This window comes from Patella vulgata, chromosome 2, assembly GCF_932274485.2.
Source record: "Patella vulgata chromosome 2, xgPatVulg1.2, whole genome shotgun sequence".
NCBI lineage: Eukaryota > Metazoa > Mollusca > Gastropoda > Patellidae > Patella > Patella vulgata.
This window is the reverse complement of record NC_065880.2, coordinates 47,550,511-47,567,916: the sequence shown is the minus strand read 5'-3', so window position 1 is coordinate 47,567,916 and position 17,406 is coordinate 47,550,511. Positions and strand designations below refer to the sequence as shown.

Genomic DNA, 17,406 nt, shown 5'->3' with positions numbered 1-17,406 from the left:
TTCTGCCCGGACTCCGATGTATACAACGCATGTGTTAATATTATATATCGACGCCATTTACTGTGCGTGACCTTAATAATAATAATAAAATTTTAATTAGGTTTGAGACTTAGGCCAGTCATCCTGTATAGTGGTTAAAGAAGGCGTTCGCATTACCGCTATGGCGCTTTGAAACAGTTTGGATTAACTGTGGTCTGAACCCACTTTACTTTTTAATTATCCCCCCTTATCATAGAAGCTCTTCAATGAGTAAGTCATTAAATCTAAATGGGGATTTTTCGGAATTAATCTGTTATTACATACCTACCAACAGATGACTTAAAACGTAGTTTAGCTGAAGTTCTTCGACTTAACAGTAAATTAAGACGACTTTATTATCATGTCAAATTATAATGAAGGTCAGCTCCAAAAAGCTTTAACAAAGGTAAGACTATAGTTAAGACAAACGTCATCATTAAATGTCATACACTGGTCTGGATATTCATAAAAATTATTGTCTATATTTAGGTATGATTACGAATACGATAGCATTGATAGCCTGCAATATTGCTCTTGTATATATTTTGGTCAATAGACATATAATAATAATAATGAAAATTCCTTTTTGAATAATTGGATACATAGGCGTACTTTTAACTTTTTAGTTCAATTTTTAAATTAGAAGAAGTTATTTATTGACAGTTTCACATCAATCTACATCAGATGAGAGTGTCTGTGAAAGTCATGGACATGAGCTATTTATAAATTTTTATGATCATATGACTAGGGTCTAGAGTAGAGGGTATATGACTAATTAAAATTTAGACCATGGCCGGTACCACAGTACCATTGTTTAATATTTCTATTAAAAATAAATATTAAGCTTTATAGGAGATTTTATGGGTTTCCCTTTTGACGTCATTTTCGGTCATGCGCAGACCCTGGCCTTATTCGTAGACAGAAACCCATAGGCCAGTGTGTGTGTTTTTTTTGTGAAAATACCGTCGTACAGTAAGCTTCTTTTACATAAAATGGAACTGAATGCCATTTCTATATACGTGTAAGGTTTACCGACCGATGCCAGAAAGCGATATTTACAAAAACTTTGATATAGGAAAGATACGGCATGTTTACCAGACCAGTAATTGGCCGTTTGCAATTGAGAAAACTAGTGGATGACTGATCCGTGCTCATGGAATGAACTAGAATTAAGTGAAGTTTATTACGCATTTTACGGTCAAACAGATGTTATATATTAATTACCGGTACGGGACTATTAACACAACAGATTTAAATGGTCTTTCCTTTTTACATTCAACTGCCGACTGGACAGTTCTTTGTGAGGTTGATATATCGTCTGCTATAGCACTGCATGCTATTCGACACAAAACACGGTACTATGTTGGTCTTTGAGGCTGTCGGCTTGAAAATAATTCCAGCTAATAATACTATAAATATGCAAATAAGATTGTTTATGCGTACTGTTGTTAGCCAATAGCTAAATTTGTAAATTTCCCCGCGTTTGGATGGCTCTAACCAATGATAAAATAATTGTTTGGTGCACGGGGTAAAAACTTCAGCCATTTTTATAAATTTCCTGTTGATGGAATATGAATAACAGAAAGAATTATTAATAAAACGACGATCAAGTTGAATCTGTGAATATTTTTTAAAACCGTTTTTTTTTTCTGTTAATTGTAACCACATAAATCATCTTGGCTCATCTTTTGGTGAAATTTTAATCCAATCAGTTTATCTTGCCGCAATCAAGAAGAAGAACGATACATTTGTGTCCATTTAATCAATTTCTAATTCAGTATTTGGTTCAGAGAACTACTGTTGAATGAAAATATGTAACTTTTAGATGTGCTACGGTCGTGCTTAAATTTTAATATCGTCTTGAATAATTCTTTTGTGGAACCGCAGGTCACCATCTCTAACCCATTCTATTATTTACTCTTATGCTCTATTTTATGGCATTGTTTACAGTAAAATTAAAACAAAACATATAAATCGGCTTCATAAAGCAATGCATCTTTGTAATGCTTTTGTGTACTGCGGGCAACTGGACCGTGTGCGAGCTTGACATATATCGTCTGCTACAACGCAGTATATCGTCAATAAAACGAAACAAAAATAATTTAGACACCATTTGGAATTGGTAATTTATTATGAATGCTACACGCAACTTACAACAAGAGTGGCATTCAAGAATACTTTTTGTATAAAGAGAAAATAGGAAAAAACCCATTTTCCCTAGCATTTACCATGTTTGTTAAGACCTGTGTTGAAAAAGGCCAGGATAAAAATAGACACCAGAAATACGTCACATGTAAAAGCTCCTATAATGATAATTAGAAATAAGAAAAAATAAAAGGGAAACACCTAGATCTATATAGAAAAGATCTCACTCAGATCACTTCAATGAACAATACATGTATGAGCTACATATGTAAATCACAGAAAATGTACTTCAAATATTCCACTTAAAATTCTCTGTTTATCTCCAAAAGCTACCAAATATATAATATCCAAGCCATTTTTCCCTTTGTCCTTTTTTAAGATTTTTTGTCCATGAAAAAGGCAATTATTTGATTGTCATAAAATATTCACAATATGATGCCAATATCCATTACATCCGGCAATTAATCATTATAAAAACGTTTTTTTGGTTTTTTTTCTCAAATTGGCATAATTTTATATGTTTTATAACTTTTGATTTTTGAATTAAATCAGTAAATAGCTTAAATTTATAGGGCCCACTGTCATGTAACAAGATTTATATGTTAACTTCTATAGTCGTAAATCTAAAAATTATGTTTTGGATCGGACAAAAATACAAATTTTCTGAAAAAATGAATAAGCATATAAAGTTTGAATTAGACCAATTAATTTGAATCAACTGCCACTCCATTTCTTGTGGTCACAATCAATAAACCAATGCTCTCTTGAGGAGAAATCTACATGCAGTCCCAATATTTGTCTAAATATTCATTTTGTATCTTATACATGATTATTGTGATAAATTTATTTTCAATAGTACTTCTTTTTCAGTACAAGAACCAAGAAGTTACCAAAAGAGAAATTACAAATGTTTTAAACCAGTATCGAGATTTGCGACCAAAATTGGAGCCTTTTGGTAATATTTTATACATTGTAACTAAATTATATTTAATGCACCCACATCATACTCATACTGATACATGTATCTTTTTAACTGTACAGGTTCTTTAACAAACAAATTTTATCTAAGTAAAAAAAGACATGAAAAATCTACCATTATGAATGCAATCACTTCATGACTAAATATCCTGTGTTTGACAGACCATAATTTCATAGCCCAATATGAAGCTTAGATGTTATAATATACTCTGGAAGAGCATTGACTCAATGGATAAGAGTAAGACACTGGCTTGCTAACCTGGAGGTCTCAGATTGTTTTAGTCGAGAAAGTTACTTGTGATTTTCCGGCATGGTTTAGGTTTACCCTTGTCTGCGGTGCAGAACGGAGGGCTTGACAAGAAACAGTGTCTAGTCCCTGTGTACACATTGCCGTGCATATAAAATAACTGTCAGTTTTTCATTGCTCATTTTGAAAAATCTTGAAACCGCTAAAGGTATTATCTAATTACTGGTACATGTTTTGTTTGGGTTAATGCTATGAAGAAGCCAATTAAATTTTACTTATTTGAATTTTCCCCCTTGATCCCTTTGCAGTATCTTGTAATGTAAATGTTCCATTTACCTGCTGGGTACAAACTATTAACAAAGAAACCACCTTTAATATACTTTAATTGTATTTGTTTTCATTTTCAGTTTTTAATAATGGACAACAAAAGGAATTACTTAATCTTGAAGGCACAATTCCTGTGTCTTACAGAGGTGGTTACATATTTCTAAAATAATGTATTAAGAACAGAGAGATAAATTGATAGTGATTAACTAACTATAATTAAAATGAAACACTTTAAATCTCTTGATTCAGTGAGTTCAGAGAAATAAATAGAAACTTAAATTTAATCATATTCAAGGTTTTATATTTCATGCAAATAATGAGATCGATTCATTGTTCCATCTTACCTTGTTTTCCACTCCTGTCATCATACCAATCTGATTAAAATACAAATCTCTATTTCGTTAATCAGATTGGTCATCATATATGCATTCTTCAAAATAAATCAAATGATTACTTAAATCACGTGAAAACTCAATTTTAATCTGAGGAATAGCGTACAGAAACGTCTGGTGTTCAATATAGTAATATTTGAACATCAGTAGATGATTTTGTTGAAATATATGACTGTTTGTGATTTCATTTATACAATATGTAATTCTGCCACAGCAATACACAGTAGTTAATAATCATACAGTATAGATGTGATATTGGGTTAAAATGATCAGTCACAGTGATATCTATTTGTGTTTTAGGTAATCAGTATAATATTCCTGTGTGTATATGGGTTTTAGACACTCATCCTTATAACCCTCCTATGGCATATGTAAAACCAACAAACACCATGCAGATAAAGCCAGGAAAATATGTTGATAATAATGGAAAAGTCGATCTACCATTCATTAGAGATTGGAGACATGTAAGCTATAAAATTGACAGTCTGGCATAGATATTTTTGTTCCAGTAACATTTCATTGAAAGCTGTCTTGGATTTTTCATTGTTTTGATTGATTGTTGCATTGATTATATTTGTTTTACTTTAAAGATACATTATCTAAGATTTAGGTAAAGAGCTGACCATTCTTGCTATAATAGCTTAAAAATAGATTATGTAAAATGCAATAGGCAGATTTAGCTCTTGCATAATGTATGTTTAACAAAATATGGTCAGAATGTTTTTTTACATTTGACAAAAGTGATCAAGCCAATCTTAGAATTATTTACATAAAGACGATGATGACCCCTTTAATTAAACATCATTTATCTTTCAAGCATAAAGTACATGTAGAAGATGTTTGATTCCCCCCCCCCCTCCAACACCCAACAGTTATTTACTATCCAATTTATTTGTTTCTTCTTCTCCAGCCACAAGCTGATCTGATAAGTTTAGTTCAGATTCTTGCAATGACTTTTGGTGAGGATTGTCCAGTGTTTTCAAGAGTTACACCTAAGGGAGGTCCCCCTCCATACTCATCCAATTCTGGTATTGGAGCAGCACAACCACCATACCCAACTAGTGGAGGTAATTTAGTAATTGAACACATTGACTTTAACACAAAAGTTCTGTGGAAAGCATTTGCAGCCCTAGAAATTCACGCAAATCTCTGAATCAAATTTGCGCAAGGATTCTTGCAAGAGCATATGTTGCGAATCTACAAGAATTTGCGTAAAATTTTTCTAAAAAAAAATCTCAGAGAATTGTCGAGTTCGACTATTGAATGTCAGTGTTCATAATCGACTGTATTTTGTCGGCTTTAACTGATTGGTAAAACAATGAATTGGCCACTAGAGTATCATAAATAATCAATCTACATTTGGCTAAATTACAACAGGTTAATTATTACTTGTTAATTAAGACGTCAATCAACTTGCTTGTCGGCTACAACAACAGTCATACCTTAGTGAGAATCGGCCATATGTGGTTCATAATCCGAGCAATTAGCACATTTAACGGTGATTTTGATAATCCGGTAAAAATACCTGATTTGCTGTAATTGTTTTCCATTGAACTGTTGAGTTTATTTTTAAGATACAACTAGCAATATCATACAATACTCACACAAGACAACAATTTAGAAAAGTGACTAAAATCTATTTTACAGTGTACTAGAACCTGTTATTATTCACTCCGGCTTTTGCTTCCCTATAGATGTGAACTGTATAAATTTATTGCCAGTACTATTCAGTGAATGCTGATGGTGTTTGCATTGCCAGTTATGACAAACAGTATACTGTGCACGGAATAGCAGAAAATGTTGACATCTTTTTTATGCACAAAATAACAGAAATACGGGCGATAATTATTGACATGTTTTAACCGTATCTAAAACGCTATTGACAAAAGTGGTCGTATTTTAAACATATCTAAAACATTATTGACAAATATAAATGGACACGACAGGGAACAGTATTGTATTTAATTTGAGAGGTAACTGATAATATATCATAAGCTTTTGACGTAGGGTCACTTGGTCGACGTGTTGATTCTTGGGCAGTTATTTCTTGAACTTCAGAAAAGCCTGGAATTGCTTTTAAACATTATGTATTGGGTACATCCCTTCTAGAAAATAAAAGTTTTGGTAAAAAAATGTGTGCCTAATGCCCTGAAGAATAATGGTAGTTGTAAATGATCATCCGGATTATCAAGTCACAAAAACAATTGAACAAAACAGTTAAACAAATCTTTTGACTACTCTGTATGGCTTAATATCTTGATTTGAAATATTTAGAGAAGGTAATTTAATTTTGCTATTTGATTTATATACTTAAACCCACCTTAAGTGGGTAAAGTGCACCTTTAATGTATTATGTTAACATAACTTTGTAACTTGATTATTCAAGGTGGAATGCCGGTTCCTGGAATGGCTGGTAGTTCTGGTGGAAATTCCCCATACCCTTATCCTAGTTCGACTGGTTATCCAAGTTCTGGTTATCCTAATCCCCCATATCCATCATCTGGATATCCTAGTCAGAGTTATGGCGGTTATCCACAAAGCGGTGGAGGTTATTCAAGTCAAAATCAAACTTATGGCGCAACTCCACAATACCCAGCTCAATATCCCTATAATCCTCCTTATTCATCACAATCAGGGTATCAGGGCTCAGGTAAGCATATGTTTCTAATTTTTATACGCCCACATAGAAATGTGGACGTAGATTGCCATCGCCCCTGTCTGTTGGTCCGTCCGTCGGTCCATCCGTCGGTTCATCGTCCACAATTTCTTGAGAACGCTCTAACGCCAAAAGTTATCATCCAGTTTTAAAATTGATATATGTTGTTTGCATTAGTGAGATGAAGAAGCCTATTTAATTTCAATAATTTCCGTTTATTACGTCTAGAGTTATGGCCCTTGTTTCACTTTGTTGAACCTTGTGAATGCTCTAATGCCAAAAGTTAACATCTGATCTTTGTGAAATTTATATGCAATATTTAAATTAGGGAAAAGAAGAAGCCTATTGAATTCCAGCAATTTCCGTTTATTACTTCTAAGCGACAACCCTTGTCGACCGCTCGGACAATTTAGCTGCTGTGGGCGTATGTTTTGTTGCCTGCCAACCTATTTTAGTAAACATTTATAATAGGATCTTCTGGACAGTAAGATATTAAAAAAGCTAGATAAAGAAATTAGAGAATTTGTTTAATTCTTAATAGAAAATCTAAAGATTTATCTCCATATTATAACCATGAGTTTAAATTATAAAAGAGTCCACATTAAATCTGTACGTAAAATTATTTATTTTCAGCCACAAGTTCAAATGATATGAGACCAGGAACTGGTACTGTAACCGAGGCTCATATAAAGGCATCATTGTTGTCTGCTGTAGAAGATAAATTAAAACGAAGACTAAGAGAGACTTTTGCACAGGCTGAGGTGTGTATAAAAGAGAGAAATGGGGTTTGACGTAAACTATGTAGGAAAAGTCATTGGATAATTTTATATCAACAGTTTGCTCACACCTAGGGGTCTTTAACAGTGGGAGTAAAACGGTAGAAAAAGGAATATAAGGAATTTCCTTGTTCAGTTGTATCAGCGACTTGATAACTGCAACAATTACATACCACTGTAACTTTGTTTAGAAAATAGTCATGATTACCCAGGCACTTATATAGTGTGGGATTTGTCATAACAATATAAGAACAAATATTGAAATAAATTTGTCACCAGAAAATTTATGAAGTATTATTGTGTTGTAGGCTGAAATGGATGTTTTAAAGAAAACCCAGACAGACTTATCTCGTGGTAAAGAGAAACTAGAAAAGATGATAAAAGATCTAGAAAATGAGAAGGTAGACATTTGTAATATCTTACTTTAATCTTTATAGAAGTTTCTATTTAATGTATTGGCTATGGGATATAGCAAATAATTAACCCTTTAGGTACCAGAATCCAACATTTAAAATATCAAAGCTGTTTTACTACAAATAAGTCATAATTCATAATATATTTTTAAGGGTACATAATAGCCTGTAAGGTGTTTCTTATCTAATATTACGAGTTATTTTTATTTTGTTGATAGGACTTTCAAATGCTATAAAAATTGAAGCAGTTCCTTTAAATTTATATCAATTTTGAAAGCGTAAGTCCCATAAAACAATGTCGTCGTTATGCTTCACATGTAAAGTCCTCCATACACACTCTATTTTCAATGTAAATTTTCTGCCAAACTTTAATTATCAAGCAGGTGAAATTAACACTTGAGTGCCTTCAAAAGACAGATATAACATTACATACCCATTCCCACGGTCACTATCTAGAACATTAGCTATTTAATGAAGACAAACTGGTGCCATTTCCTGAATAAATATTGATTTATAAAATTGTAATTGTCAGGATGAGTGTGAGAAAAACACCAAATTGTTAAGTGATAAAACATCAGAGGTGAAAGAGGCTTTAAAAAAGCTAGAGAATGATGATCCAATGGATATGGATGAAGCTGTTGTTACTACGACACCTTTATATAGACAGTATGTATTAATACTTACCTTCCCTGTGGCTTTTCTACATTAGAATTTTTTTAAAAACGTTTTATAATGACCTGGCTTGATCAATTTTTTAGTAGCAAATTATATTCAGAATATTCCCATGATTGGTCAGTAGAGAACAAGTAGCACATCATTTAATCTGTGAATTAACTCTTGTACACTTTCAAGTCAAAACTGGGCTTGAAAGATCCTGAAGGTTCTTCTTGGCCCATGTCAGGAGTCGAACCTGTGATATTTTGATTGTGAGGCCAGTATCCTAAGACGTTAGAGCCACAAAAACTGTTTTGTATATTAGACGAGGAGTAGGATAAGAGCAGCAGAATATAAAAATAACAAGAGTGGGTACTGAAAATCCGACTATGCTGTTCATTCTCTCAGTATTAATTTTTATACACCCACATTTTGATGTGGACGTATTTTTTGTTTGTGGACACTTTACAGGTTACAATTTTTATCCAATTTTGACAAAACTAGAAATATAGGTCTATCTCTCAAAAATCCCAGTTCCTTTCGATATTGGAATATATCGGACCATAATTTTGATGGATTATAGGTCCTGATTGTTTAAAAAATCACAGATTTATTGGTCACAATTATCATCTGATTTTGGTGAAAATTGAATTGCATGTTTATAAGCCAAAGATCTTGGTTTCTTTCGATATTTGCGCATATCGAATAATAACTTCCTAAATTATGGCCCCTGATTGTACCAAAAATCCCTATAGATGTCACAATTATTATTCGATTTAAAAAAAAGTACGACTAAATCACCATTACACCGTAATGTCAATTGAGTTTGAATTTTCTGAAAGTCGGACCAAAACTGCCAGACAAAATGTCCGCTCCTCGTACACAAATAGTGTAAAAATATTGTATATCTAGAGGCCACAATTTTGATCCAATTTTAATTTAAATTTATGTTTATATGACAAAGATCTTGGATATCTGAACGTAACTTCCTGGAATATGGCCCCCGATTGTTCGAAAAATCTAATTTTTATACGCCCACATGGAAATGTGGACGTATATTGCCGTCTGTCATCAACAATTTCTTGTGAACGCTCTAATGCCCAAAATTATCATCCGATTGTTTTAAAATTGATATCTGTTGTTTAGATTAGTGTGATGAAGAAGCCTATTCCGTTTATTACCTCTAGAGTTATGGCCCTTGTTTCACTTAGTTGCACCTTGTGAATGCTCTAATGCCAAGAGTTACATGTATCATCCGATCTGTATGAATTTTATGTGCACCATTTATATTAGTGAAACCATGAACCCTATTGAATTTCAGCAATTTACAATAATTACTTCAAGAGTTATGGCCCTTGTTTCACTTTGTTCACCCTTGTTAATGGTCGATTGATGAAAGTTATCCGCTGTGTATGAAATTAATATGCATCATTTAAATTGTGAAATGGAGGTCTATTGAATTTTAGCAATTTCAGTCAATTATTTCTAGAGTTATGGCCCTTGTTTTACTTTGTGAACCTTGTGAACGTTCGAATGACAAAAGTTATCATCCGATCTGTATGAAATATATATGCATTATTTAAATTAGTAAAACGAACCAGCGGCTGCCAGGCAGGATACGCCACATTTTCGAGAGATGGATAGAGAACAAGCTAAAAAGAAAGTGATTTTTCCTACAATCAAGGGCCATAATTCAGGAAATTACAATTCGATATGCACAAATATCGAAAGGAACCGAGATCTTTGGGTTATAAACTTACATTTCAAGTTTCAACAAAATCAGATAAAAATTGTGACCTCTATAGGGTCCACAACCTTCATATACCATATTTTTACGCTATTTGAGAACGAAGGGCGGCCATTTATAATTTGATCTGTATGTATATGCCCCCAATTACTTACAAAAGAATAAATATGCGACAACCATCGTCGACCACTCAGACTATTTAGCTGCTGTGTGCCATGGGCGTATGTTTCGTTGCCTGGCAACCTATCTTTAGCTAAAGTCACAATTTGTATTCAATTTTAAAAACATTTTAATATATCACCGTTACACATCAATGAAGGTTGAGTTAGAATTTCATAAAAATCTGACCCAAACTGCTGGCCAAAATGGCCGCTCCGTGTATGCAAATAGTGTTAAAGTATGTAATACATGTACCAAGGTTGTGGACACTCTAGAAGTTACAATTGTTATCGGATTTTGATGAAACATAAAATGTATGATTATACTCCAAAGATCTTGGTTCCATTCAATATTTGCGCATATCAGACCTTAACTTCGTGGAATATGGCCCTTGATTGTACGAAAAATCACGTTTTTAGCTTGTGGGCCTTCTAGAGGTCACAATTTTTGTCAAATTTTAAAAATAGAACATTTAAATGTATCACCGTTACACACTAATGACGGCAGAGTTTAAATTTCATGACTGAAACAACCTGACAAAATGGCCGCTCCTTGTACGCAAATAGTGTAAAAGTATGTAATACCAAGGTTGTGGAGTGTGGACCCTCTAGAAGTCGCAATTTTTATCCGATTTTGATGAAACTTAAAATATATCTTTATATACTATTCAAAAAAAGTAGGGGATATTTGATTTTTAAGTGTTATCAAAGTCACCTAATGAAACTGACGAAGAAACAAATGACAAAATGAAATGAAGTTCACATTCATCGATTTATTCCAAATGATCGTTAGACTAAGTAAGGCACAGACTGACCATTATAAGGGTAAAATGATACCCGGGGTCAAACAGCAAAGTTACCACAGCATCACAACCAAGTCAGTAACGGGTAAATCCTCCTCTGTTTGCCAAACAAGCATTGATCCGACGTGGCATACTCCTAATGAGACGTCTAAGGTCATTTTGGTCCAGATTGTCCCATTCCTGTTGCAACGCAGCAGCAAGTTCTTGGACATTGGCAGGACGTTGTTGACGTTGACGTAACCTCTGTCCAAGCATGTCCCAGACATGCTCGATGGGGGAGAGGTCGGGACTCAGTGCTGGCCAAGGTAATGTGGTGATGTTCTGTTGTTGGAGGTAACCTGTAACGATCCTGGCCCTGTGACATCTTGCGTGGCCATGACGTCGTGCGAACGGCACAACATGGACTGCCAAGATGTTGTCCCGGTAGTACTGGCCTGTAACACGCCCTGCAACAACATGTAAAGCCGTTCTTCCAGCAACAGTGATGCCTCCCCACACCATAACAGAACCACCCCCAAATCGATCATGTCTGATGACGTTAACGTCTTGGAAGCGCTCGTTTCGACGACGCCACACCCTCCTACGTCTGTCCAAAAAATCAACAGTGAACCTTGACTCATCTGAAAACATCACATTGCTCCAGCGTCGATTATCCCAGTGTTGACGATCCCTACACCAACGACGTCTTGCCTGAATGTGATGATCTCTCAAACAAGGGATCACGCGAGGACGTCGGGCGCGAAGGTGACCCCTATGCAGTCGATTCCGAATCGTCTGGCCACTCACTCTCACACCAGTGTCTGTTTGAAGACGAGCGCTGATCTGATTTGCTGTGATGACACGATTTCTCAAGGCCAAGGTACGGATAAATTGATCCTGGGCTTGAGTTGTCGCCCTTGGTCGACCTGAGCGTGGTCTGTCCTGTACAGATTGTGTATCACGGTATCTGGACCATAGCCTGCTTATGACAGACTGAGAAACATTCATCGTCCGCGCCACAACCGCCTGTGTTGTGCCGATCTGTAGCATGCCAAGGGCACGTAACCTTTCATTTTGGGTAAGCCGACGCATATCAAAATTTGTTTTCTGGTCACTAAAACAATTAAACTGATGTTTCCACCCTGGAATTCAATGCCACAATGACTGTAACATTCAAAGTCAGAGTCGTGCAAATCTTGGGTTGGACCCCCATGATGATCCCAAGCATCACCTGCATTCCATGCGGTAGCTATTGGTGCGTTTGGGCGTCACATGTAACTGGAAATGTTTCTTCTGTTAGATTCTATAGTGACTTTTTTCGTAGTCATTTGCATATTTTAGTATTATGCCCCCAAAATCAAATATCCCCTACTTTTTTTGAATAGTATTTCTTAAATATCTCAGTTGATATATGTTGTTTACATAGTGAGATGAAGAAGCCTTTTTTAATTTCAATAATTTCCATTCACTTTGTTGAACCTTGTGAACGCTCTAATGCCAAAAGTTAACATCCGATCTTTGTGAAAGTTATATGCAATATTTAAATTAGCGAAACGAAGAAACCTATTGAATTTCCGCAATTTCCGTTTATTACTTCTAGAGTTATGGCCCTTGTTTCACTTTGTTTAACCTTGTGAACGCTCTAACCCCAAAAGTTATCATCCTATCTTTCTGAAATTTATATGCATTATTTAAATTAGTGAAACGAAGAAGCCTATTGAATTTCAGCAATTTCTGTGTTTTACGTCTAGAGTTATGGCCCTTATTTCACTTTATTGAACCTTGTGAACGCTCTAATGCCAAAAGTTATCATCCGGTCTTTCTGAAATTTATATGCATTATTAAATAAGTGAAACGAAGAAGCTTATTGAATTTCAGCAATTTCTGTTTATTACGTTTAGAGTTATGGCCCTTGTTTCACTTTATTGAACTTTGTGAATGCTCTGACATCAAAAGTTATCTGCCGATCTGTATGAAATTTACATGCATCATTTAAATTAGTAAAGAGAAGAATCCTATTGAATTTCAGCAATTTAAGTTTATTACTTCTAGAGTTATTGCCCTTGTTTCACTTTGTTCAACCTTGTTAATGCTCGATTGATGAAAGTTATCATCCGATATGTATGAAATTTATATGTATCATTTAAATTTGTGAAACGAAAAAGCCTGTCAAATTTCAACAATTTCTGTAGATTACATCCAGAGTTGAGACCCTTGTTTCAATTTGTAGAACCTTGTGAACCCTCAAACGGCAAAAATTATAATCTGATCTGTATGGTACTGTCTTGTAAAGGCCCCCAATTAACTACAAAGGAATAAATATGCGACAACCCTTGTCGACCGCTCGGACGATTTAGCCGCTGTGGGTGTATGTTTCGTTGCCTGGCTACCTATCTTTAAGCTTGTTCTCTATCTTTCTCTTGCATAATGTGGGTGTATCTTGTCTGGCAACTGCTGGTTGTAATTTTAGTTTGATGTGATCTTATATTTAATGCTCTTTTTTGCTTTAAACAGATTGTTAAATTCTTTTGCTGAAGAACAAGCTATAGAAGACACAATATATTATTTAGGAGAAGGTTTGCGCAAGAATGTAATAGATTTAGAAGTTTTTCTTAAGGTAATGGGTTATTAAATTTGTAAAATTTACAAGCAATATTTTTAAATAGGTAATGTAAAAGTAGTTTGATAAAGTGAAAGTGCAAATTTGGTCCAACAATATTCAATTTGATTGATTTTTATCCATTTTATATTGGTTTCTGTTGAATTCACACTGTCATCTAAGTATAGTATGAAAATTCCTGGAATTTGGGGTTGTTTTTTTGTTTTTTTTGATATATATATGTACTTAATTACGTAATAAAAACACCTATTATTATGGCGGACCTGATTTTTAATGACACTCTTCAAAATAATGTACCCTGTTGCTTGACAGATCTTGTAATATTATTTATTTTCTATTTACAGCAAATTAGACAATTATCAAGACGACAGTTCATGCTAAGAGCACTCATTCAGAAATGTAGAGAAAAGGCCGGATTGCCTCCCTTAGCATAATATAAAAATATAAGAAATATGCTTTAAAAAATAAAGTAATTATTACAGAATGAAAAGAACATAATATCACCAGATTGTAAAATGTCCAAACTTTTATGTCAGGACATACGTTTTTGATAGACAAGAACTGTGCATAAAGATGTGCATCGTTTTACTGTGAATCTTTCTTTTTTTCACCCTAATTGTTAATTATGATGTCAAGAACAAAGCTAAATATTGTATGTTTATGTACATAGATAATTTGAGACTTCAAGTCTACCATTGCAGAATATTTCTGCATCTGTGAAATTATTTTACTTGATTTGTAACTTGTAAATTAGTTGAGTACATTATTATTTTCAAAATAATATGCTGTTAAACATTCTATTTTATAATAATATAAATTTTGTGTCTAAAATAGTAATATTGAAAACTAAATAAAACTGAAAATAAGTAATATATGTGCTGACAACTTTAATCATCAACACTGATAAAGACTCATTTATGGTTAATTTTTGCCATGATGATAATTATACTCCCTTTGATGTATTGTACAAATTAAGAGATAAATCTATAGCAGTACTGGTAATATTTGATTTCATAATTTGAATATCAATAATCGTACATTTAATGGATTGTATTGTTCAAAAAGAAATATTTATTCACTTTCTGAAACAAATCTGTCCCCTGTTCAGTTAAGTGTTTGCTTCACGACCTTTGTCTTTGCAAGCCAGGATTGAATATCATGTGGCTTATGACAGAATACTTTTAAAAAAAACTTTGGTTCACGATGACAATGGTCATGTTGTAAAGGTTAAGTTACATTCACTTCTGCTGAACTCAGGACTGATCTATTCATACCTTTGTTATTCCATGATTCAAATTAATATTTCTGTTTATTCTTTTATAAAGACTCAAAGTTTTTCTTAAAATCACTTGTTTGATATATTTCTCTTTTCTTGACTACTGGTAAATTGCAGTTGAAGATTATGTGTATAATTGTTTTGTATTATTTATGTATTTTTGGATTATATCTTATTTGTTGTGTTGGATTTTGAGTAAAATGATCTATTAAGCATGGTTATAATTTTGAGATGATAATTAAAGATGTACATTTCTATGTATAAATACCTGTATATAAAATCGTAATAATGATCATTTTGTATATTTCTTGTGAATTATTCCAATATTCAGACGGCATCTTTGATGTCTTCTCTTCTGATTTGTCACTTCAGATTTTGATTTAAGCTATCTTAAGTTAGTTTTAATTGTTGTTTTTACACAATAATCTTTTTGAGTATAATTTTTAATACTTACTGCTTTAGTGCCGATGTGATGGAGAAGCTTTCAAATTTTTCTTTTTCATAATTTTGATTCTTATTTGTAAAATAGGAGAGCTAATTAATGTGTAATATTTCATTAAACTATCTTTTTATTCCTTTGTTTCAATTCTTTTGAGAGGTTTTTATATACCCACATAGAAATCTGGTCGTATATTGCCATCGCCTCCGTCCGCCAGCCCATCTGGCATCCACAGTTTCTTGTGAACGCTCTACAGACTACATTTATTATCTGATCAGTTAAAAATTAATATTTATTGTTTACATTACTGAGATAAAGAATCCTATTTAATTTCAACAATTTCCGTTATTTACTTCTAGTTATTATGATCCTTGTTTCACTTTGTTGAACTTTGTGAATGCACTAACGACTAAGATTATGATCCGATCCGATCTGAAATGAATTATAAGATTAGTAAAACAAAAAAGCCTATTGAATTTCAGCAATTTCCCTTTATAACTTCTAGAGTTATGGCCCTTGTTTCACTTTGTTGAACCTTGTGAATTCTCTAGCGACAAAAGTTATCGTCTGATCTGTGTTAAATGTATTATTTAAATTAGTAAAATGAAGAATCCTATTAAATTTCAGCAATTTCCGTCAATATCTTCTTGAACCTTGTGAACGCTCTATCGACAAAAGGTAGCATTCGATCTGTAAATTTATATGCATTATTTAGACCACTTACTCAAAGAAGCATATTGAACTATTTTCATTCATTGCTTCAAGAGTTATGACCCTTGATTCACTTTGAATGCTCAATCGACAAAAACTATCATCTGCTGCATGTATGAAATTTATATCCATTATTTAGATCACTAAAATGAAGAACCCTTTTGAATTTCAACAATTTCTGATAATTTCTCTAGACTTATGGCCCTTGTTTCACTTTGATTGAAACTGTATTAAATTTATATGCATTATTTAAATTAGTAAAACAAAGAATCCTATTGAATTTCAACAATGTTTGTTAATTACTTCTAGAGATATGGCCCTTGATTCACTTTGTTGAACCATGTGCATGCTCTAATGACTAAATTTATATGCATTATTGAGACCACTAAATCAAAGAATCCTATTGAATTTGAACAATTTTACATTAAATGCTTCTAGAGTGATGGACCTTGTTTCGCTTTCTTGAATACTTTGTGAATGCTGTATTGACAACAGCTATGATCCAATCTGTACTAAATTTATATGCAATATTTAAATTAGTAAAACCCTAATGACAAATTTATCCTTCGATAACTTTAAATGCTTTATTGAAATTATTAAAAGGAAGACGTCTATTGAATTTAAGCAATTATAACTTCTGCAGTTATGGCCTTTGTTGAACATTGGATCTGTATGAAATTGATATCAGTGTCTTGTAAATGCACCTATTACCAAAAGCATAAATATTTTAGCTATAATCATAGAATTATTTTATGACCACATATTTTTGTGGTGGTAAACATAAGTAAAAATTTGTTGACTGAACAGAGTTGATGTTGAAGAACATTAACTTGCATTTCTCGCCTAAATTTTATTATTTCTGTGATAGAAATAAGAAAATTTGTCATAATACTTAGTCTCACTCAGCTTAATGTTACTGCCATGTTAGAAGGAAATGTGTTTTCAAAACAACTGCTCTAAACCTGGGGCTAAATCTATATTTGTTAACGCCAGCTTATTTTTGTCAAGGTAAAGGCATGTGATTGTTGGTGAGATTGTAGGTTAGGGTAAACATTGGGGCTAGGTTA

The 17,406-nt window shown here is 33.3% G+C and overlaps 1 protein-coding gene across 1 annotated transcript; it reads left to right on the top strand.

The window, feature by feature from the left end:
- The first annotated feature begins 239 nt into the window (after window positions 1–239).
- LOC126811897 (tumor susceptibility gene 101 protein) lies at window positions 240–15,763 on the top strand. The gene is made up of 11 exons (XM_050537939.2): window positions 240–424; window positions 3,034–3,118; window positions 3,796–3,861; window positions 4,408–4,571; window positions 5,018–5,174; window positions 6,494–6,757; window positions 7,397–7,524; window positions 7,848–7,940; window positions 8,485–8,618; window positions 13,808–13,910; window positions 14,258–15,763. Exons 1-11 carry the CDS (start codon window positions 380–382, stop codon window positions 14,345–14,347), a joined length of 1,329 nt encoding a protein of 442 aa, XP_050393896.1. The 5' UTR covers window positions 240–379; the 3' UTR covers window positions 14,348–15,763.
- The last annotated feature ends 1,643 nt before the right edge of the window (window positions 15,764–17,406 follow it).

Bases quoted from the DNA above. Each gene is read 5' to 3' on its own strand.
- LOC126811897 (XM_050537939.2), top strand. From the start codon at position 380: ATGTCAAATTATAATGAAGGTCAGCTCCAAAAAGCTTTAACAAAG. The intron at 3,119-3,795 runs GTAATATTTTAT...TTTCATTTTCAG, and splicing joins ACCAAAATTGGAGCCTTTTG to TTTTTAATAATGGACAACAA. The intron at 13,911-14,257 runs GTAATGGGTTAT...TTCTATTTACAG, and splicing joins ATTTAGAAGTTTTTCTTAAG to CAAATTAGACAATTATCAAG.